The sequence below is a fragment of the Rhinatrema bivittatum genome, chromosome 6, assembly GCF_901001135.1.
Source record: "Rhinatrema bivittatum chromosome 6, aRhiBiv1.1, whole genome shotgun sequence".
Lineage (NCBI taxonomy): Eukaryota > Metazoa > Chordata > Amphibia > Gymnophiona > Rhinatrematidae > Rhinatrema > Rhinatrema bivittatum.
This window is the reverse complement of record NC_042620.1, coordinates 109,290,614-109,312,805: the sequence shown is the minus strand read 5'-3', so window position 1 is coordinate 109,312,805 and position 22,192 is coordinate 109,290,614. Positions and strand designations below refer to the sequence as shown.

The 22,192-nt window shown below is 40.3% G+C and overlaps 1 protein-coding gene across 6 annotated transcripts in view; it reads right to left on the bottom strand.

Annotated features, from left to right (window-relative positions):
* Window positions 1–4,758: 4,758 nt before the first annotated feature.
* The window catches only part of ERICH2 (glutamate rich 2), a 172,702-nt gene continuing 155,268 nt past the window's right edge, over window positions 4,759–22,192 (bottom strand). For 5 of the 6 annotated variants that reach the window (XM_029605741.1, XM_029605742.1, XM_029605738.1 and 2 more), the window contains 2 exons: window positions 9,534–9,605; window positions 4,759–5,663 (listed from right to left, as the gene is read on the bottom strand). In XM_029605741.1, the coding sequence (XP_029461601.1) occupies window positions 5,476–5,663; window positions 9,534–9,605 (260 nt within the window). In that variant the 3' untranslated portion in view covers window positions 4,759–5,475. The remainder of the gene's footprint in view (window positions 5,664–9,533; window positions 9,606–22,192) is intronic. The other variant, XM_029605743.1, reaches the window with a different exon arrangement.

Here is a 22,192-nt window from a genome sequence, read left to right as displayed (position 1 = left end):
TGTCCAAAGGCAGAGGCCTTGTGGCACTAATGCACCACCAGATTCCCCCTTGCAACCAACACACTGCCTCGGTGCCCAACGGAAACAATGACAGTCAGTGGCCTCCATGGTTCCCCTTGGCTCAGCTATGTGCCTGAGGGTGTTGATGCTTCAAGCTCGATGGCGTCTATGTCCGTGCCTATGGCTGACACTAGCTGAGATAGCATGCCCATGCTTAAGGCTGTCGCCAGATGAGACAGCATCCAAACCTTGTGACCCCAGTGCATTTGGTGCTGTAAGGCAGCTCTGGGCAACTGACAGTTGTAAGCCATCAATGGCACATCTCAATGCCCCATGGTGCCTTCCTGGACACCAGCAAGGGGGCTCGTTGGTACCCTCAATGCTCAATAGCCTCGAGGACACTCATCTATGGTGCACCCTGGATGCCTCAGCCCTCCAGGATGCCTTGTGTCGATGGCAAACCCAGCACTTGACAGCACCACGACTGCCCATCCGAAGCCCCTATCGGCCAAGGGCTTCCATGGCACTCAAGGGCTCTCAGGAACTCCACACTCCCAGAGTCACTGGCCTCGAGGGCTATCAGGCGCTCAATGGCACTCTGGTGCGATTGTGCTTGACATCATTAAGAGCGGCCATAAACAGGGTATCACTGACAAATGCGCCTCCATGCGCTCGGTCAAGGGTGGCTCTGAACCTCAATGGCTCAAGGGCGGCCCCTGTACCTTGGTTGCCTTGAGGGTGGGCCCCGTACCTCAGCGGAATCAAGAGTAGCTCCGATGGCTTTGAGAATGACTATGGCGCTCGATGGCTGGCCTGGTGCCCGATGTGGTATGGACCGCGACACCAGACAATACTGCTAGCCCGGTGCATCGATGCTCATGGCAGTAGAGGATGCTCGGGTCAATACCACTCCTTTGGTGCATCAAGGCCCATGACACATGATGTCCATGGCACTCGAATCGACAGTGTGCATGGCACTCGACAATGACCACAGTCGATGGCCCTTATGGCGTCGATGATATAGAGGGTGAACATGGTGCCCAATGGTGGTCCTGATCCCCGACACAATCCTAATATCGACTTGTCAGATCATCGGTGCACTGGTCACAGATGTGCTCGGGCAACCGATACCAGGTATGGCACCAAAGGTGCAGCAGCAATGCTGCTTTCTCAGGCTCCTGCTCATCTTCTCTCACAAGGAGACTGCACTGCCATCACTGGCAAGCAGGAGGGGAGGCTACATCATCCAGGGCTCCTGGCCATGGAGACTAGTTTCTTAGAATGTGGGGAGGATGAGCTCTCCCCCCCCCCCCCCCCCACAGGAATGGTATGGCCCTTGATACCTTCACTGTCCGCGCCTCCATCGATGCCAATCGATCGGTGAAATGACATGGAACTCCTGAGTGGGTAGAACTCAGACGAGTCCCCAGGCTCAGGGGCCTACCCGGAACACCGATGGACTGCATTCTGTCAATCCTGTCAGCATCAGACGAAGGCACCAAAAACAGACAGCACAAGGAGAGGAACACAGAAACTAAACTGCAGATGCAGCATCTATTTATTAAGAATTAGAAGTAAACTCTGCCAAGCTACACAGCGACCAAGGCCCACCATGCAGTTGGCAGAAAGTTGAAAGAAGGAGAAAAAGTATAATGAGAAACAAAAATTACAGTAAGGAAAAGAAAAGAAAAACAGCTGCAGCGCCAGAAAAAAAATCACAACTAAACTGTGAGGAGAGAGCAAAGCTGAATATCGTGACCACATGGCTTCTATGGCCACAAGGCTCCATGAAAAAAAAAAAAGATTTAGGGATTCTGCTTAAAGGCAGGGTGATGAATACAGCTGCATATGCTCAGTAGTAGGGCATGTTTGATCTCAAAGAATTCTAGAGCTTTCAAAGTTCTGTGCCGGGCTCCATCTGTTCATGTCACCCATGTGTGAGGACTACCATCCTGCTTGGCCTTGGAGAAAATGCTTATAATTTAATTGAATAGCCTAAGAATGGGCCAGTTGGGTTAGAAACTGGATGAGTGATAAATGGAGTTGATACTGAAGAAAGAAGGGTCATCAGAAGAGTGCCATAGAGACTAATCCTGGAAATGGTTCTGCTCAATACTTTTGTTAGTAATATTGCAAAGAAGTTAGCAGGAAAGTTTGGTCTTTTTACAGATGATGCTATGAGCTACAACAGAATAGACAGAATGAGAAGCAATCTAAGAAGGCCTGAGAAGTGGTCAAGTCCTTGGTAGCTTTGATTGAATACAAAATAATACAGAGTCATGCATTTTGGGATGTGGAAATTCAAGAAAGAAGTATGTGATTGGGAAGAGGTAGGGAATGAGATACTGATGTATACCATTCAAGTAGCAATAGCCTTTATTGGACTAACTGAAAGTATCACCTACAACTTGCTGACCATTATTTCTACCTATAATAGGGGTGTACACAGAAATGTTTTTGTTTCATCTACTTAAAATTTTAAAAAAATCACACGAACAAAATTGTAAAAAAGGATGAAAAACAAAATATAAAAAATGTTGGGTCTAAAACCTACCCCCTTCCCCTGTCACATAGAGAAAAAAAATATTCTTCAAGGATCTCTCCCCATCCCTCCTGAACTTCTCTTTCTCCAGATCCTCCCCCTCTTTCCCTATGCCTCTAATCCCATCAATGTGGGTCTTCATGAGGCAGGAATAATCCTCAGCCCCCACTAGTACAAATTTCTGCCATATAGCAAAATCGTGCTGGCCGACCCACTAGGGATTGCTCCTGCTCCATGAAAAGTCTTCATGAGGCCATGGTTTGGCTAAGAGCTTGGAGAGGGTGAATCTGGGGACTCAGATGAAGGACTTTGAAGGGTTTTTTTTCATGGTGGGGCCAATTTGTCCGGCTATAAGGCATTTTTGGGGCCGAGTAGCCGGCTATGTGGCAGACTTGTTGGATGTTGTAATACCCATTACCCCTCTGTGGTGGTTGTTTGGGTGTGTCTCGCCAATTCGCATCCGCGATCCTGGTTCACGCATGCTTTTGCACAAAGCAAGTCTGGTGGGGAAGAGAGTGATTCTTTCAGTCTGGAGGTCCCCTGATAATCCATCATTTTGGGCCTGGAGGAATCTGTTTCATGAATTGATGACAATGGAAGCCTTGGCCTCTCAGACATCGCCCCGCCGTAGACAGCGTTTTATGAAGGTGTGGCACAATTACTTACAGTCTCTAACACATCGGGCACGTAGCCTTGTAGTTAATGATTAGCTTCTCTAAGTTGAAGCTTCTTTGGGGGGAATTCTACTACTCTGTGTGGGGTGGGGGGGGGGAAGGGGGAAGTGTGGGTTTTTTTCTCAATTGGGTTGGCGAATTATGTCTCGAATATCTGAGGAGGGACCAGAGTCAACCCCTCCTCAGTGTTGTATTTCTATGATAAAAGAAAAACCTAATAAAAATTGTTTAACCATAAAACTGAAGGATGTGTAAACAAAATTTAGTTTTTTTCTTTAATTTCATTTTAGAAATGAAACATGGGCAGAAACTCTGAAACAGCCATGCGTATGCACATGTGCACGCATATGCCAGCTCGCGCCAAAAGACATGGCCATATTATAACATACGCGTGTATATGCGCACATGGTTTAAAATAGGCTGTATGTGTGTACATGTGTGCACAATTTTATATGGACATGTGCATGCAAATGTTGCCTCTACTGCACAAGTGGGGGGATTTTAGTTGACACGCGCATTGACACAATTACCACTTTCCCTAGATCGTTCCCAGTTCGCCCAGGTAAATGATAGGACTTCCTATTTCCTAACCCCCTTAGTCAACTAGCCTACCTTTTTCACCCTGTTAGCCCTAATCCTTAAAACTCCACCTTTTGTATCAGGACTTACATTCCATCCATAGCAGAAGTAAAGTTATACAGCTTGTGCGTGTAAATGCTTATGCACAGATTTCAGTGAGAAATGTAGGAACGCCCACGCCCTCCCCTTCTTTTGCAAACAAAAAAATGTGTGCGCATACCAGGAGATTCATGCGTACATATGTGCTTTTTAAAATCCGCGCACTACTTGGCAGCCCAGCCTCTGTGCATATTTCACGGTTTTGGCACGTGTAGGACTTTTAAAATTTGCCTTTAAGAAAATAGAGAATTTCACTGAAATTCATTTCAAATGAAAACGCATCCCTAATTTATATCAAGGAAGCCATTGGCTAGAGAAGTCAGACCAAACAATTAAAGAGTACAAAAGAGACTTTCAGAGGTATAAGATTAAAATTGTTTTGCCAATGCCTTGTAATATTTCCCTAACTGGATCAACTTGCCTTTTTATATAGCAGCAATAGAATAGTAAATGATTTTTATAAATCTGTCTACAGATCAGGGGATCTAAACTCTAGTCTTCAAGGGCCACAAGCAGATTTGATTTTCAGAGGAACCAAAATATACAAACTAACACAGTTCTTGGACCCAATGTTTACAAATATATCTGATGAATATTCATTGTTGCCATCCATTAATGGTTCTTGAAGACCTGTTTTGAAAACCCTTGCTATGGAAGATTATTTGAATGAAAGCTTTCATCTCCAGGAAATCTTCTACCTCAAAGTTTATGAGAGGTAGTCCAAAGGAAGAAAAACCCTTGATAAATCTATAAATATGGAAGTATACTAAGGATATTAATAAGGATTATTAATGTTATTGACATAAGAGAGTTTGTTCCAAATTATTACAGTAACAATTTTTGATAGATGAGACATGAACAAAGTTGACATTTTGGAAATCTGATGCTTTGTTTAATCATATTTTCAGAACATTCATCCTTGAGTGGTATTATACGTCATCTTCTAAAAAAGTAGTAAACTGAACAACAAACAATGAAAAATATATGCAGAAAATGCAAAAATAGTTCATACTACTATACATGGTAAAATGTTAACATAATACATTTGCCACATTTTTAAAATCTATGACAGCATAAAATAATGTTCAAACAAAATATCTTTGTAATCACATAATAGAATTTATCATGAGCAGTATAACAAATTTGGCGCAAAAAACTGCTCTAGTATCAATGCTAAAAAATTTGTTACAGCTAACATTTTGTTTTCTATGATAATTTCAATTTCAGGAAAGAAAATAAAATAACCACAAAAGTAGTACACCTTGCAAGCAAACAAATAGCAAAGAGAGTTTGATTCATTTCGCAGAAGTCCAAAAATTAATGTGAGCTTCTTAAGAAGGCAATCCAAGTCTCAAGCAGTGCTGACTGGACATTTTGCTACTTCTGATACCTTTTTATTATTAGTCCAACATGAATATTATATAGAAGTATTGTTTTACATAAGTTTTCCAGATCACATTGGTCCTTTACTTCAGATGTTGCACAGCACAGATGATAAAGTTCTTTAAAAGGGTGTGACCCCTATTTATATAAAATATTCCAAAAGAGGCTGTGGGAAATTATCAAGAACAGTAATCAAGTTTACCAACTCATGAGGTTGTGCCCCACAGAATTTCCAGACGCTCCTTCCTGATCACTTAAATCATCAGAGGTTTCCTCCGAGTTCTCTTCACTTTCACTATCATCACTGGTGGTGTCATCACTTTCATCACTGCTGTCATCATCTGTTTCTTCATCATTCTCATCTCCAGAATTCTGCTCATTTTCTTCTGTAAGAAAATGTTATAATAAATTAACTATGCTTTAAGAAATTTGTTCAAGTATGTAAACTGTCTAAAGGCAACATTAGTTTGAAAGAAGCAAAAAGCAACATGAAATACTATAATACTGAAAAAGCAGAGTGTAAGAATTAAAATATTTATTACTACCCTTTAATAATTTAACAGCTCTGAACCTAAATAAGGCATGGTGGTATGGTACAGAATGATACCGGCTCTAATCCTTAAATATGGTTTTTGCTTTCCAGTGTTTATTTTTTTGAGAGATATTCCCTGGTGCAGGCAGCACTGAACTCCTACTGCATCTGATAGTTGCTGTAACAAAGCAGTTCTTGACACAAATCTTAAAAGCTAGATTTCCATAAAGAAAATCTGGGGGTAAACTGGATAATCTCTGAAAACTAAATGCTTGATCCTTAAGCAATTTCCTCCATTCGGTGCTGATGGAAAAAACAATGCACATACACATGACTGAGTCCTCAATAATGAATTTGATAGTTCACGCTACAATAGTGTGACAATATACTATAGTATTTATGTGCTTAACATGGTATGAATCCTATTTCAATAGCCAGTTTAAAATGCAAATCTAGAAAAATAATTTTTTTGAGGGCAGGAAACCAAGAGAAAAGGAATTAGCGCGCACACACACACACACACACACACACACACTGATGCAAAACATATTCAGTTATAGATGTAGATTATTTAGACACTACTTGGTATGAGTAGGAGGTCTTGGATGGTAGAAATGGGGAATCTGAAGGTACAGATTTGGTATGAGAATCAAAGAAACCTGTGTCAGGAAGGGAAGAAGAATGAGGATCAGAGTTGTGGGAAGATTCAATCCTCAGGCCCGAAGGCTGGTTCAAAGAGCCATGTTTTTGTAGCTTCTTGAAAGTTAGGAGATCTGGTGCTTGTCTCATGTCAAGGAATAGATAGTTCCAGAGAACTGGGGCTGAGTCAAAGATTTATTCTAAGTGCTGGAAAGCCATATTTCTTTGGGGGAGGGAATGCTGCGTGTAGGGGCAGAAGGGGGTATGTACCTATCGATATAGGACAGGATCCAGCCTTTGAGAAACTTGTAAACTAGAACCAGGATTCTGACCTTTTCACGGTAGAGAATTGGGAGCCAGTGTAGGGATTTCAGGACTGCAGTTATCCTGGTGAATTTACTTACATTTAGCATTATTTGAGCTGCTGCATTTTGGAAGAGTTGTAGATGTCTGTTCAGTTTCTTTGGGATTCCAATGTGGAGGGAATTAATGTAGTCCAGGTAGGAGATGATACATAACTGGATGACCATAGCAAAAACTGGAGAGATGGAGGTCAAAGAGAGGGCAGAGGTGGTGGAGTTGGTGGAGCTGGAAGAAGAGTGACTTAATCATCGCTCTGACTTGGACTTCTAAGGATAGTTGAGAGTCAAGAATGGCACCCAGGCTCCAGGTATGAGTAGCGAATGGAATTATGTTCCTTCTAGATCACTCTTGCAAGACTTTTTTTCCCAGTCCAGAGCGCCTCTGTTTTTTTGGATTCAGTTTTAGTGTAGCCAGGTTGATATCTCATCTAGGCAAGTGTTGAGGTTTGAGATTGCTTTGCCTGGATTTGGGCTGGGGGGATCAGTAATTCAATGTGGTCTGTGTAGGGAGTGGTAGGTTATATAATATTTCCTGAGGAGTTTGCCAAGGGGGACCATGAAATGTTGGAGAGTGTTGGTGATAGGATGGATCCTTGTGGCACACCACAGTGGAGGAGGTGGGTGTGATAGTACTTCTCCAAGTTAGATGATTTGAGTGTGATTGTGGAGGAAGGAAGAGAGCCAAACTAAGACTTTTTCTGCTAATCCATTATCTTTCAATTGTGTTATTAGTATTCCATGGTTGATGGTATCATACACTGCCGAGAGATCAAGGAATATCAGTAGTGCTGTTTGGCTATGATCCAAGCAGATTTGTAGTTCATCAACCAGTGTTCCTAGTACCATTTCTGTACTGTGGAAGGTCCCAAAACCAGCCTGAAAAGATCTAAGGTCATTGAGATGAATTCTGCTGACTGTAGTAGGGCAACTTTCACAATGATTTTGCCTAAGTATGGGAGATTTGAGACTGGGCAGTAGTTGTTGAGAACATTTGGGTCTAGGCTGAGTTTCTTTAAAATTGGATACATGATTACTGTTTCAGACAATCTGGTAAGTGACCTTCTGCAAGGAAGATGTTGATGAAGGATAAGAGATGGTAAAGTAGTCTGGTTTTTGCTTGTTTGACTAGCCAAGAGGGACAATGGTCATGAGGCAGCTTTGAAGGTGGTTAGGATGGAGTTGAAATCTTCTGCTTCTAAGGAGTTGGCTATTGCACTTGTGGTAAGGTTCTCCTGGATTCTTGGTCAGATATGATTGGATTTGTGAAATTTTGTCACTAAAGAAGGTTGGTAGCTTATTGCATATATTTCTATTGTTAGGGAGGGGCACTATGGGAGTGGACTTTATGAGCTTATTAATTGGAATAGTTCCTGTGGCAAGTTTTTTGCTTGGTGGATTGTAGCTATGAAATATTCTTTGTTTGCTTTATGATTGTCTTGTGATAGAGGGTCTGGTGTAGCTTACATTCAGCTCTGTCAGGTTGTGATAGCAATTTCCGCCATTTCTGTTACAGTCCTTTGCAATATTATGATAATGGCATAATATTATAATAGCAGCAGCTCGGTATAATGGCAGATAAAGAAATAGGCACTAAAGCCATGTTGGTTTTGTGGAGAGTATGGTTAACAAAACACAGGCTTTTTGGATATTTAGCTACAAAACACTAAAGTTCTTATATACTATGTGAAAAGTATTTAAATATTGACTTCTTCTGGAAGTAAATGATTGAGACGGCTGGTGGTTGCATGAGTATGCCATGCGTGTCATTGGCTAGTTGATACCTCCCAGTTCTAATAGAATGTGTGAATAGTAGTGCAATGTGATACAGCAAAGTTTTTTGTATACTTTGCTTTTTTTGCAGTTCTCTAAGTAGATGCCAAAGTAAGGCACTTTTTTTTCTGGTATTGAGATAAAGAAATCTGTCATTATAGTGAGCCACAGAGTAATGGTGAAATATTTTTATGCTTTTATTGGAGATGTGCAGAAACACTCTTTAAAAATTGGCAAAAGTGATTCTATCCACCTTTGACAAACAAGTTATGGCCAAGCAATAAAGTTTTATTTTATTCCGTCTGTGATGTTTGATCCAGTTTTCAGGGGAAGATAAGCATTCTTGGAACAGCTAAGGGGCTATGATAGCCATTTAAAATGGCTATCATAGCCCCTTAGCTGTTGGCTATCATAGCTAAGGGGTTATGATAGCTGTTGGCTATCATAGCTAAGGGGTTATGATAGCCATTTAAAATGTTTGCAGCTATCCTATATTTGCATATGTGCAACTTTCTGTGAGTTAAATTTTTGGTTCACATTGCTAAATTTTATTTTATTTGTGCATTTGTTGTTGTAATATTTAAAAATGCACACATATACATAAGTAATGTTGAATGACGATGTAAAATAGCATGCCTACTACTTGCATATATTTTTGCATATGTAGTTTCCAACTATGCCGCGGAACATCTCATTTTTCAGGCAATTGAAAGTCCACTTATGCAGATTCAGTAAATCTACCTACATAACTGCTTTTAATAGATAAAACCTGCCTATCCCATTGTTTATATAGTACTTAATATTGTCTATTGTACAATCTAAATTCAGATTTTCTATTATATATAGTTTTAAGAATAAAACTGCAGATAATACAAATGTCTCAAGGAGCTTCCTTCAGAATAACTTACACATCTTTACAAAATACATAGAATAATTTCAATTTTCAAACTTACCTATCTGCAACTTCTTTTCAATAAGCGGCATAAACTGAATGGCCTCAGGATTTTCTGGTTCATATATAAGAACTAAAATTTAATAATTATATTAGTGCAGCCAGTGTATAGATAACAATGTACAATATCAAATAAAATTGTGCTTTTGTACTGTGCCATGCAGAGAAACCCCAGTTTGGTTCCCAAAATGGGCCTTCTACACTCTGAATCAGCTGGGGTCATGGATGCTGCAGAAGCAGTGTTCCCAGCCACTGGAGGTGGGGGAGTTTCAATTATCATTAAATGCATCTCCCGGTGGCTGGATTTAGAACCTATGATAAAGGGTTCTAGAAGGGAGCCTTGGCACATGTTTCCTATTAATGCAATGACCAGATTAGAAAAGGTTGAAAGATGGGTCTATTAAAATAGTTGTGAATGAAGGCTCCGGCCCCAGAATCCTGGCAATGGTTCTGATTGAGCTGGAAGATAAGAAGGGTCCACTGGGCCTCCTCCCTCCCAAAAAAGAAACAAATTGTTTTTATAAAACATACATAACAGTATGTAATCAATAATTTATCTAAATCCAAAATATAATTAAAATATGCAATCAAAATATTGGTTCATGTATATTATAATCACAATATATTAATCCCTTTTTTTAAAACTCCAAATAGGCAAGTTCATAACTATCAGCTAGAGGATTGTTGCTGCAATGGCTAGGCTGGATGGATAAAAATTCCAGATAGTTGCAAATGGAGGCTCATGGCACCTTAGACCAGCTAGAGCAGATGCCAATTGAGCTGAAAGTCCAGAGAACAGAAGGTAGATGGCAGGACAAAGCGACTAACAAAAATCTTCAAATAAAAACTGTACAAGATTTTGAAGGAAAAAAGATTGGCAATGAAATGACAGACTTCAGGGGAAAATGCTGACCCATGAACTTAAGCTGATTGCCATACTTGGGATCAAAAGGAAAATTTCTTTTCACTGTGCTACAAGCAGAGTATTATTTTTCTCTACATTGGATTACTGCATTATAGAGTTTTTAGGAAATTAAAAGAAGATTGAACTTTATGGCTCCTGGTTTTCTTTCACCCTAATCAACTATCTATGAGGCATTTTACAAAACCATGAAACATTTAGTGAAACATCATGGGAAAGAAGGGAGAGGACTAACAGCAACCAAGACCCCCTTCCCTCCTAGGAGGAAGGAATGTGGAGAGGCCTAAAAGGACCTTCCTCCTCCTCTTCATAAGAAGAGTAAGAAAGCAGGGAGAGAGGCTTGACAGGCCCAGGCCCCTTCTACTAAAACATATAAACATAGCAATCTGATGGCATAAAAAGACCAAATGGCCCATCTAGTCTGCCAATCCACCCAATCAATTCAGCTTTACAATTGCCATTACTTCTTCAGAGATCCCCTATGTTTTGCCCATACTTTCTTGAATTCAGATACAATTTTTGTCTCTACCACCTCCACTGGGAGGCTGTTCCATGCATCCACTATCCTCTCTGTAAAGAAATATTTCTTAAGGTTATTCCTGTTTACCCCCTTTCCCCCTCATCCCATGATTCCTTGTTCTAGATCCTCCTTGCCATTGAAAGAGGCCTACCTTCCTTGTGCATTGATACCTTGGGGGTATTTAAATGTCTCTATCCTATTTCCCCTATCTCACCTTTCCTTTAGGGTATACATGTTTGGATCTTTAAGCCTGTCCCCATATGCTTAAAATGAAGAAAACTGACCATTTTAGTACTCACCCCCTGGACCAACTCCAATCAGTTTATATACTTTTGATAATGTGGTCTCCAGAATTGTACATAGTATTCCAAATGAAGTCTCACCAGGTACTTATACAGAGAAATGTAGACCTACCTAGTAATTTCCTTTCCTTTATTTCTGGTACATCAGTCCAGAACAATTGGGTTTAGTCGCTTATCCAGGTGATGGAGGCAGAGAACATTCTTTTTTTTTCCATCCTGTGACATCACTACTACATACGTGTGATGCAATGACAGTTAAAGCCAGTATTCTCTTGACAAAGCAGATTTTAAAACTTATGACAAAATATCTTCCTTTTTCTTTTTATAGAAGAAGGTACTGTTTAAAATTATCTTAAAAACTTTATATATTTTTTTTATCTCATTTACTAGAAAATCTCTACATTCTTTCATGTTTTAACTTTCCGGGTAGGTTTCTGGACAGGTGTAGCAGAAATAAAGAAAAGGAAATTATCAAGTAAGTCTAAATTTCTCCTTTCTTTGCTTTCTGCTACACCAGTCCAGAACAATTGGGAAGTACCAAAGCCCAATTATTCTGAGTGGGAGGATAATAAACCTGCATATAGAATGTTTGCTTTATAAGCAGGTTTCTTTTTCATGAAAACATCCCAGCTGTAATGTTTTGATAAATGTAATGTGGACCATGTGGACGCTTTACAAATCTTTGCTGAATATACAGCTCCTTCTTATGCCCACAAGGATGACTAATCTCTAGCTGAATGGGCTCTGATTTCTGATAGAGCCTGATTTCCTTTTAACATATATGCTGTTCTTATCAACTTCTTTGTTCAACTTGCTATGGGTTGGTTTAGTTGTCACCTAAACTTTTTATATGTCTCCAAAATGAACAATTTATCTGACTTTCTGTAAAAAAAAAATATTGAGATTTCTAAATATCTAAGTAAGATTTTGATTACTTCTAAGTAAAAGTAGAGATTACTTCTGGTTAAGTAGACCGAGATGGATTCATTGAATTTGTATTGCCAGATAAATTTAAAAATTTCTTGCTAATGTTTTTGACATTAGAATAATTGTTCTTTAGATAAGAACTTTAATCATCATCCTTTTAATAGGATCGAAAGGCACCATTATTAATGTTTTCATGAACAAATTCAGCATCCACAGTGGATAAAAATGCTCTTTAAGATGTGAATAGGTTCTAACTCTTATAAAGTAAGAGTTTCCATTGATTCTGCCTTTGTGACATAATAGCGCTAAGTTTAAAAGCCCGGCGTGCATTAATACCGGGAGTTATGTGCATGGCCGGGCCTTGCGCGCTGAGCCCATTTTAGAAAGGGCCCGGCCACATGCGTAACCCCTGGTACACGCCAAAGAGCCAGGCTAGTTGAAAGGTGCAGCTCAGGGGACAGGGCGGGGCGGGTGCCAGCTGGGACAGTGACCATTAGGACCTTTCCCGGGGGAAGCACACGCCAGCAACTGGCCGGCGCATGTAACTTACTTCTGCTCCAATGGCGCAGGTAAGTTTAAGTAAAAAAATAGGGAAGAAAAGGTTAGTTTAGGGGTCGGGGAGGAGAGGGGAAGAGGGAGGAAAGATATGGTTAGAGAAGTTCCCTCCCATCTGCTCCTTTATTGGAGTGGACTGGGAGGGAATTGGGAAAATGGCAGATAACATCACCACGCGTATTTAAAAAAAAACCAAACCCCGCATGCGTGAGTGCGGCACCCGTGCGCACATACATACCGCGATACAAAATCGGGCACATATGTGCGCGCGGCCATCGGATTTTATAACATGCACACCCCGGCGCCAACATGTTATAAAATGAGCGCATTCTTTAAAAAATCTACCTCAATATTACTGCTACTGCATCCAAATTTAATTGTATGCTTAAAATGTTTTACTAGATCCTTTTTGTAGAGAAGCTAAAATTGCAGAAATATCTAGGTGTTTGAAGTTTTATAAAATTCTCAAGAATGCCTAACATGAATGTCTGCTAAGGAAATGATCTTTTATTGTTATTATATTTTAATATTTTGCTTATACTAGGGATGAGAGCAAGGAGGACGAAAAGCTTTTATTAACTAAACCTAACCTCTTGAGTTATGTTGTAAGATAAAACTGGAAATTAGTCTTACAATGATAATGTGCCTTGGATTAGAAGATCTCTGGTTTCTAGACATTTTAGAGGTTGATCAAACCTCAGTTCCATTAAATGTGCATAATAAAGCCACTGAATCAAATTGGTACCACTAGTTCCCCCTTCATTTTTTTTTTATGTTTAAAATAGGTCCCATCAAGGGGCCATGGAGGGAAACACATACTTCCAATTCCAGTTCAGCCAAGTCTTTAATAGTGTAAGTAGCTCCTCGATGTCTCATGCCTTGCTTCCATAGGAAAAAACCGCTTCATCTTTGTATTTTGCTAATTAGTATTAGGACTGATACACTTCCTAAAGGAACTCCTGCTCATATGTATGGAGAAGATTTTGGCTTTGGGAATCAGCTTGTAAATTCTAATTTCACTCAATATGAAGTGCAGGAAAAAATCTTTTGTGACATTGGATTTCCCCTGACTGTACGCTTATTTATTTGTCTTTATAATAAATTGAAATCCCACCTAACAATAATAAACTATTGCTACACCTTGCTTGATTATACTTGCCTCTGCGGTAGCACTGTCATACAGAAATCTCTTTCCTTTATTCTTCTGATGCAGAAAAAGTGATATAACATTAAAACTTGTTGCTCTGTCCTCCATTCTGATAATTGAACTTAAGCAAAGTGATCTACACAGAGAGTTTCCCTGCCTGGCAAGTTTACATCTGTTACTAAAATCCATTGTCATGGATCTAAACATGATTACTCATTCTTTTAACCCATTATAACAGCCTTGTCTTCAAAGGAAAAATAAGGATAAGATAACTGTGATTTTGAGAACAAAGGTTTCTGTGTGACAGGATACAGCTCTGGAGTCATAATGGACCTGATTTTCAAAAGCAATTACACGCTTAAAATTGAATTTTACACATGTAAATGCACTTTACCCATGTAGATGGGCTTTTAAAAATTGCTACAATATATGCCATTGAATTGTCTACAGGATTTACCCATATAAGTACACTTTACATGGGTAACTCCTTTGAAAATTCACCTGTTTGCGAGCTCTGAACCTAGGTACTAAACCTACAGATGCTGCCTACAGTATCAGTAATATTATATAATCCCAAGTATTTGGGAATTCTTTTTTATTTTTTTATACTTGGTAATAATTATCAACTGTTTGAGGATACATAAGCATTTTGCTTCATAAGTATTCTTTTTTTTTTTTTGAGGAAACCACGCTTTTTGATACTAGGATTCCTTAGTATAGCAATGATGCTTTGATTAAACCATTATCAATTCTTTTCGTAGACATGCTGCTAAAAACCACCATTACTTCGGTGAATGGTCTTTGCATGCTTTGAAATAGAAAAGTTTCCCAGTTGTGCCCTAATAAAGAAATTTCTGATGATTTTCTATTATTGGAATGTGGAACTATATCTCTATTAGTTCTAGCTAATGTTAAAAATGTACCTTTCCGCTCTGTCTGCATTACTGAATGATGAGTTTCAATTCAAAAATATGGGGCAAGCACTGAATTCAGAACTGAGTCCACATGTTGTCTTTTATTGGAGTCACAAAGAATACTGAATACATATTATAGGTGAATTTTCAAAGAAAATCAGCACATATGCATGTAATTTATAATCATGAAATCAATTAAGAGAACTTTATAATCATGAAATCAATTAAGAGAACCACTAGTTTACAATAAAGCAACTCAAAAGCTTTACCAGTGCACTTCTCAAAGCTTACTCCTGCCAGTAAAAATATCTTGTTCTGATATAATTTATATCAAAATTTATAGTGAAAGGAAAATACCTCAGTACTGAAGAGAAATGCCACAGGCTGAATCCCCTGAGTATTGCAGGTATGGCTGAGAGGAATACATCTAACAAAGAATTTGCGAGTAGAGTGAAAAAAGCACAAATTTTGAGCTGTGGCCCAGATGCAGCGATTCCGCGAAATGTCAATGTTGGCGTTTCTCGGAATTAAATTGATGACAATAGATGGTGGCATGGACATAATCATATCACAAGGACTGTGTTACAAAGATAAGTAAATCTAAGTGATGAATTTAAATCTGAAGCCAGGTGCCCTTTAAATTCACAAAAATGTGAAATTTATGTACTGGGAAGAACTTGCCATTACAAGCAATTTGAAAAGATTTTTGAAATACCAGCATACTTCTGTGTTTTTATAAAAAAGAAGTTTAAAATTTAAAGTTAAAAAATCATTTACTAATAAAATAAACACTTTAAAAAGGAGAGGTTTTTGTGGACTGATGACTGTACCAACTGATTTGGGATTCAACCTGTCGCATTTCTCTTTACTACTCAGATCTTTTCCTCTCAATATAAATTTTGATATAAATTATATCAATCTTCAACAACCCCTCTCATATGACCACACCTACATATTATATAAAAAATTATACAAGATTACAAATTATATCAGAACAAGATATTTTGACTGGCAGAAGTAAGCTTTGAGAAATGCACTGGTAAATCTATTGTTATGCTACTTTTTAAACCTCAAAATATGGGCCAGATTTTAAGACGCCCAATTTTATAACATGTGCGTGCAGCCGCGCGCATGCTATAAAATCCAGGGTCGGCGCGCACAAAGGGGTGCACACTTGTGCACCTTGCGCACACTGAGCCCTAGGGGAGCCCCAATGGCTTTCCCCGTTCCCTCCGAGGCCGCTCCAAAATCGGAGCGGCCTTGGAGGGAACTTTCCTTCCGCCCCCCATCTTCCCCTGCCTTCCCCTACCTAACCCATCCCCCAGCCCTATCTAAAACCTCCCCTGACCTTTGTTTACTACGTTGCACCTGCCTCTAGGCAGGTGTAGGTTGCGCATGCCGGCCAAGTACTGGTGGGCGATCCCCCGGCACGGCCGCTGTGCCGGAGGCCTCGGTCCCGCCCCCGCCCCGCCTGACCCACCCACACCCCACTCCTTTTTTCAAGCCCCGGGACATACGCGCGTCCCGGGGCTTGTGCATGTTGCTGGGCCAAACAAAATGTGCTCGACGCGCGCAGGAGCAGGTTTTCACGGTTACGCGCGTAACCCTTTTAAAATCCACCCCTATATGTTATTTATTTATTTATTTATTTATTTATTTAATTAAGTGTTTTTATATACCGGGATTCGTTGGGAACATCATCTCGGTTTACAGGTAACTAAAAACAGCAAGGAGCTTTACAGAGAACAAGTAACAAAGTGAAACAATGGATATAGCATTGGGAGGGGAAATTAACAGGGAATACGAAGTATAAGTATGATACATAAAAATGGGAATATTGACTAGAATGGATATGCATGACATATTGGACAGGGGCATATTGGCTTGAAACATTTACAGTAGGGTACAGAAAATTAACAGGGAATACGAAGTATAAGTATGATACATAAAAATGGGAATATTGACTAGAATGGATATGCATGACATATTGGACAGGGGCATATTGGCTTGAAACATTTACAGTAGGGTACAGAAAATTAACAGGGAATACGAAGAATAAGTATGATGAATAAAAAAGGGAGAATATTGGCTTGAAAGGATATTCATGACACATTGGATGGGGGCAGATTGGTTTGAGGTATTTACAGTGGGGTACAGGAGGGGTTTAAAGGGGGGGTGTAGGAGGGGTAAAAGGGGGGTATTAGGTGAATGCCTGTTTAAAGAGCCAGGTCTTGAGGTTCTGTTTGAATCTTTTTTGACAAGCTTCTTGATGAAGACTAGGGGGCATTTTGTTCCAGAGGGCGGGCCCAGCGAGAGAGAAGGCACGTTGCCTGGTGGATTCAAGTTTGAACAGTTTGGATGAGAGAGTGTGTAAGAGTACGTGAGTAAATTTGCATGTGTGAAAAAGGGAATGGCCAGAGACATTCTGGGGTGGGGCCAACATTTACATGAGTAAGTTGCACTTTTATAAGGAATTTACATGTAAATTTGACAGCTTATTTGTGAATATTTACATCTGAAGTATGTGATGGACCAGAGGCAGCATGTCGGACAAATCTGATCGACTTTTTTGATTGGGTGACTAAGGAATTGGATCAAGGAAGAGCGCTCGATGTCATCCACTTGGATTTTAGCAAAGCTTTTGATACGGTCCCACACAAGAGACTTTTGAATAAAACGAGAAGATTGGGTGTGAGTGCCAAGGTGGTGGCCTGGATAGCAAACTGGTTGAAGGACAGAAGACAATGTGTTATGGTAAATGGAACTTACTCTAAAGAGAGAGCGGTGATGAGCAGAGTGCTGCAAGGGTCTGTGTTGGGACCGGTCCTGTTCAATATCTTTGTGAGCGACATCGCAAATGGGATAGAAGGTAAGGTTTGTCTATTTGTGGATGATACTAAGATCTGCAAGAGTGAACACGCCAGAAGTGGAGAGAATGAGATGGGATTTAAGGAAGCTCGAAGACTGGTCGAAGTTATGGCAGCTGAGATTCAATGCCAAGAAGTGCAGAGTCATGCATATGGGCTGTGGGAATCCGAAAGAATTGTATTCGATGGGGGATGAAGGGCTGATGTACACGGAGCAGGAGACAGACCTGAGGGTGATAGTGTCTAAGATCTGAAGTCAGCGAAACAGTGTGACAAGGCGCTAGCTAAAGCCAGAAGAATGCTGGGCTGCATAGAGAGAGGAATTTCGAGTAAGAAAAGGGAAGTAATTATCCCCTTGTACAGGTCCTCGGTGAGGCCTCACCTGGAGTACTGTGCTCAGTTCTGGAGACCGTATATATGAAGGGACAGAGACAGGATGGAGGCAGTCCAGAGAAGGGCAACCAAAAAAGGTGGATGGTCTTCATTTATGAGGAGAGACTGAAGAATCTAAATATGTATACCCTGGAGGAAAGGAGGAGCAGGGGTGATATCATACAGATGTTCAGATACTTGAAAGGTTTTAATGATCCAAAGTCAACGACAAACTTTTCCATTGGAAAAAAATCAGCAGAACCAGGGGTCACGATTTAAAATTCCAGGGAGGAAAACTCAGAACCAATGTCAGGAAGTATTTCTTCACGGAGAGGGTGGTGGATGCCTGGAAGGCCCTTCCGGAGGAAGTGGTGAAGACCACAACTGTGAAGAATTTCAAAGGGGTGTGGGATAAACACTGTGGATCCATAAAGCCTGGAGGATGGGAATGAAGAGAACAGGAATGGGGTGGATTGTGGGAATGATGGCTACTACCTGGTGATTAATACTCTTATTCAATAAACATTCACACGGTTAATGAGACTCCAACATTGCTCTCTGCTTCAACGGCAAGAGGAAATGTGGAAAAAAGGATTTGCATTCAGGCAACAACCAACATTGCTCTTTGCTTCAACAACCAACATTGCTCTATGCTTCAATGGCAAGAGGAAATGTGGAAAAGAGGATTTCATTCAAGCAACAACCAACAAGATAGCACAGTCTGGGTAAACAAATAAGCGTGGGAGTAGCTTGCTTGTTGCGGCAGTTACTACACCAAACCAATTTAGCCTGATACTTCACTTTCAATGCATATCCAGCGTAAATCTCTGCTTCAACGTTATCTCTGCTTTAACGGCAGGGGAATGAAGAAAAGAGGATTTATATTCAGACAACAACAAAGGACTGAATTGCACAGTCTGGGTAAACAAATAAGCATGGGAGTAGCTTGCTTAATGCGGTGGTTACTACCCTGAACCAATTTAAGCCTGATACTTCACTCTGAATGCATATCCAGCGCAGCTCACTGCTTCAACGGCATGGGGAATGAAGAAATAGGATTTACATCCAGCCAACATCTAACAAGGCATTGATCCGAGCAGTATGAGTATAGATACATTAGGGTAACTTGCTCAATACGAAGGTTACTACCCTCAAACATTAAGCCTTATACTTCACTTTGATACAGCTCCAGCACTGCTCTCTGCATCAGTGGTGGGGGTGGAAGGAAATTAGAATCAAAAAGCTACCAATAAGGACCCTAAACTCAGTGGTCGGAGTAACAGATAAGTATGAGAAAATAAGTGTGAAAGCTTGCTGGGCAGACTGGATGGGCCTATTGGTCTTCTTCTGCCGTCATTTCTGTTTCTATGTTTCTATAAATGGTGTTTTTTAGAATTATCAAGCTATCTGACTTAGCCAGAAAAGTGGCATTTTAAGACTTAGCCAGCTAAGTAGCAGCCACTACTTAGCCAGATGACTCAGAACTTATCTAGATAAGTACTGCTATTTAGCCAGATAAATCTGAACTTATCCAGATAAGTACAATATGAATTTGTGCAGTTTTTTAACACTTGCACATGTTGTAGTGTACACTTATGTGTATTTTATAATCTGTGTATATCATATATGTGCAGGTTATAAAATACAAAAGATTTTCACATGTCCATATACATGCATATATGGGTGCACATGCTTGTATGTTCAAAGTTATCCTCCCTATATTTATTCCTTGAATGGAATCCGACATAATGCTTTCAACATAGCAATTTGGTAGTTATGTTAGTTAGCCCTAATCCTTTTTTTGTTGTTGTTGAAAACATGGTGATACCCTGTAACTCTATTATAATGGAAAGTCTAGCTCTAGGGCATAGCTACATTGTAAGAAAGCCAGGACCCACTGGTCCATGATTTCTTTATTTTATTTGATTTATATTCCACCTTTCAACATTTCAAAGTGGATTATAGTCAGGCACTGCAGGTATGTCATTAAATGGAATCATTCTTTGTAATGTTTTCAAAGGCAACCGTCTATTGGCTTGCACAAAAAGAGGATCTGAGAGATATGGTACATGACCTAGATGTTCCTAGAGTTGATTTTCCTACTTTTTGAAAAGTCATCTTTTGACCTTTGGATCTTAAGGGTTGAGAAGTATAATGAATACATGGACTGTAACTTCTAGAATCACAGTATTAACTATGAGCTCTATGAAAGAAAAAATTGGTCCTAGGACTATCCTTTGTTGTTTTTTTTTAATTTTAGTTCTTCACAGAATTAGCCTTCCGCTGAAAGGCAATATAAAAAGTATCACTTTAGTCTAATAGCTATAAGGTAGTAGAAAGCCTTGACTGTGGGTAGAAAAGGTATGCGTATGCTGCAACAACCTTCCACTACATCAGGAATTGGTGATTATTTTTTCACCTGAAAGACACTTACTAGAAACGTCTTTCAGACAAAAAACATATTTCTGCGTTCACTTCCTTCAGACTTCCTAGATCATTTATTTTAAAAGCTACGGTTAAATACAGTGGTGCCTACTGTGACCATTAAATCAATATTCCTCCTCAATGTCTGCAACAGAAAGATTTATTGCATAAATAGTGGGAAGATTTCTTTTCTTAAATAATTTCCCTTTTGAAACTTTAAAGCTCCTAGGAGGTTACATAGGTAACACGCTAAATGCTGCTGAGGATTCTCTACTGCAGGAGATAAATGTGACGGACCCTTCGGTTACATAACTATTACAACCTGGGTGATCCCTTAGTTCAGCTAGAGTAATGGGTTAGTGTGAGGGGGAGGTTACCAGCCAAATGCAGCCTGTCCCCCTAAGAGTCTATATAGCAGCTCCTTACAGAGAGCTCAGGAGGCAGTCTCTTTAGGTTTGCTGAGAGTTAGGAGGCAGAGAGGAGCTTTGCTTAAATTGTTTTTTCAGGCCTAGTCAGAGGAGTCAGGTAAACCCTGCCTGGTGGTCCTGACCAGGGTCAGGAAGGGTTTCCTCTTCCAGTCCACTCACTGGCTGGTCAGGATTTTCCCTTTGGGTCTATTTTTCGGGTTTTAAGATTTTAAGTGGTAGGAGCCTCACTGGACTCACTGGGGTTTTCTTGGACTCAGGGCATGGGGAACCCTGTGTCTGGAATGCACAGAGACAGAAAAGACCTGCCCCTGAAGTGGTGGTGACCCATTGTGAGGAGGAACTCTGGTGTTAAATTATGTTGGGGGAAACAGACTTTGATTTCAAGATCCAAAAGGAAGTTTTGGCTGGCCTTCTTCCTGTTTGAAGCAGACAGCTGTTTGCTTCAAGGGGATCTCTGCTATCAGAGATCCAGAAAGAAGAAATAGAGATTGTGTAATAACCAATGAGATCCTGAATATCTGCTAACCATGAATTAGGGAAACAAAAAATCACTGTGGACACCCATCCGGTATTTTCATTAACCTGGGGGAGAGAGAGAAGGTTTACTCTCTGTGCCATAGACTCTTTACCATTTCTATCATATTGGAAGGGGTTTTTTGATCATTCTAAAGAGACCTTGCCCTCCTGGGAGATCCACTTAACCTAATCTATGAGAGTGGATGTTTCCCATACCCTGATATTTGAGTCCTGCACAGGTAAAGGAAAAGAGACTATAAGAAAACTCTGTGGTGCTGCAGTTTGAGTTATTGTGCCATTCATCATTGTTGTTTGACAGTAAAAACTTTAATTTTGGACACTCAATGATTCCAGAGTATTTCTTTCTCACTCACTGCATCATCCACTGGGAGGAAAAGTCCTCTGTCCCAAGGGAACACAAAGGAAATGGAAATGTGTAAGAAGGTCACCTCTGTCACATTGGGCCCTGGAAGTAAATCTTTCCCCCCACCTACAAAGGATCTGGCCCTGGAAATAAGAGGGAATGTGTAAGACCTAGCCGGTGAGAGATTCCAGCCTCATAGAGAAACAAAATCTTTTATTGCCCCACCTGTGCAGGACAGGCACACTGGGGTAGGGTTATATAAAATGGAGACCAATATGGGGCTGGGAAATATGCGGGGCGTGAATTGGGAAGATTTGGATGTGGAAACTGCTGTTTTACAATTGCGCCAACTTGTGGTGCGTTTGGGAGAAAAATCGCAAAATTCCAAAACCAAGGTCACCA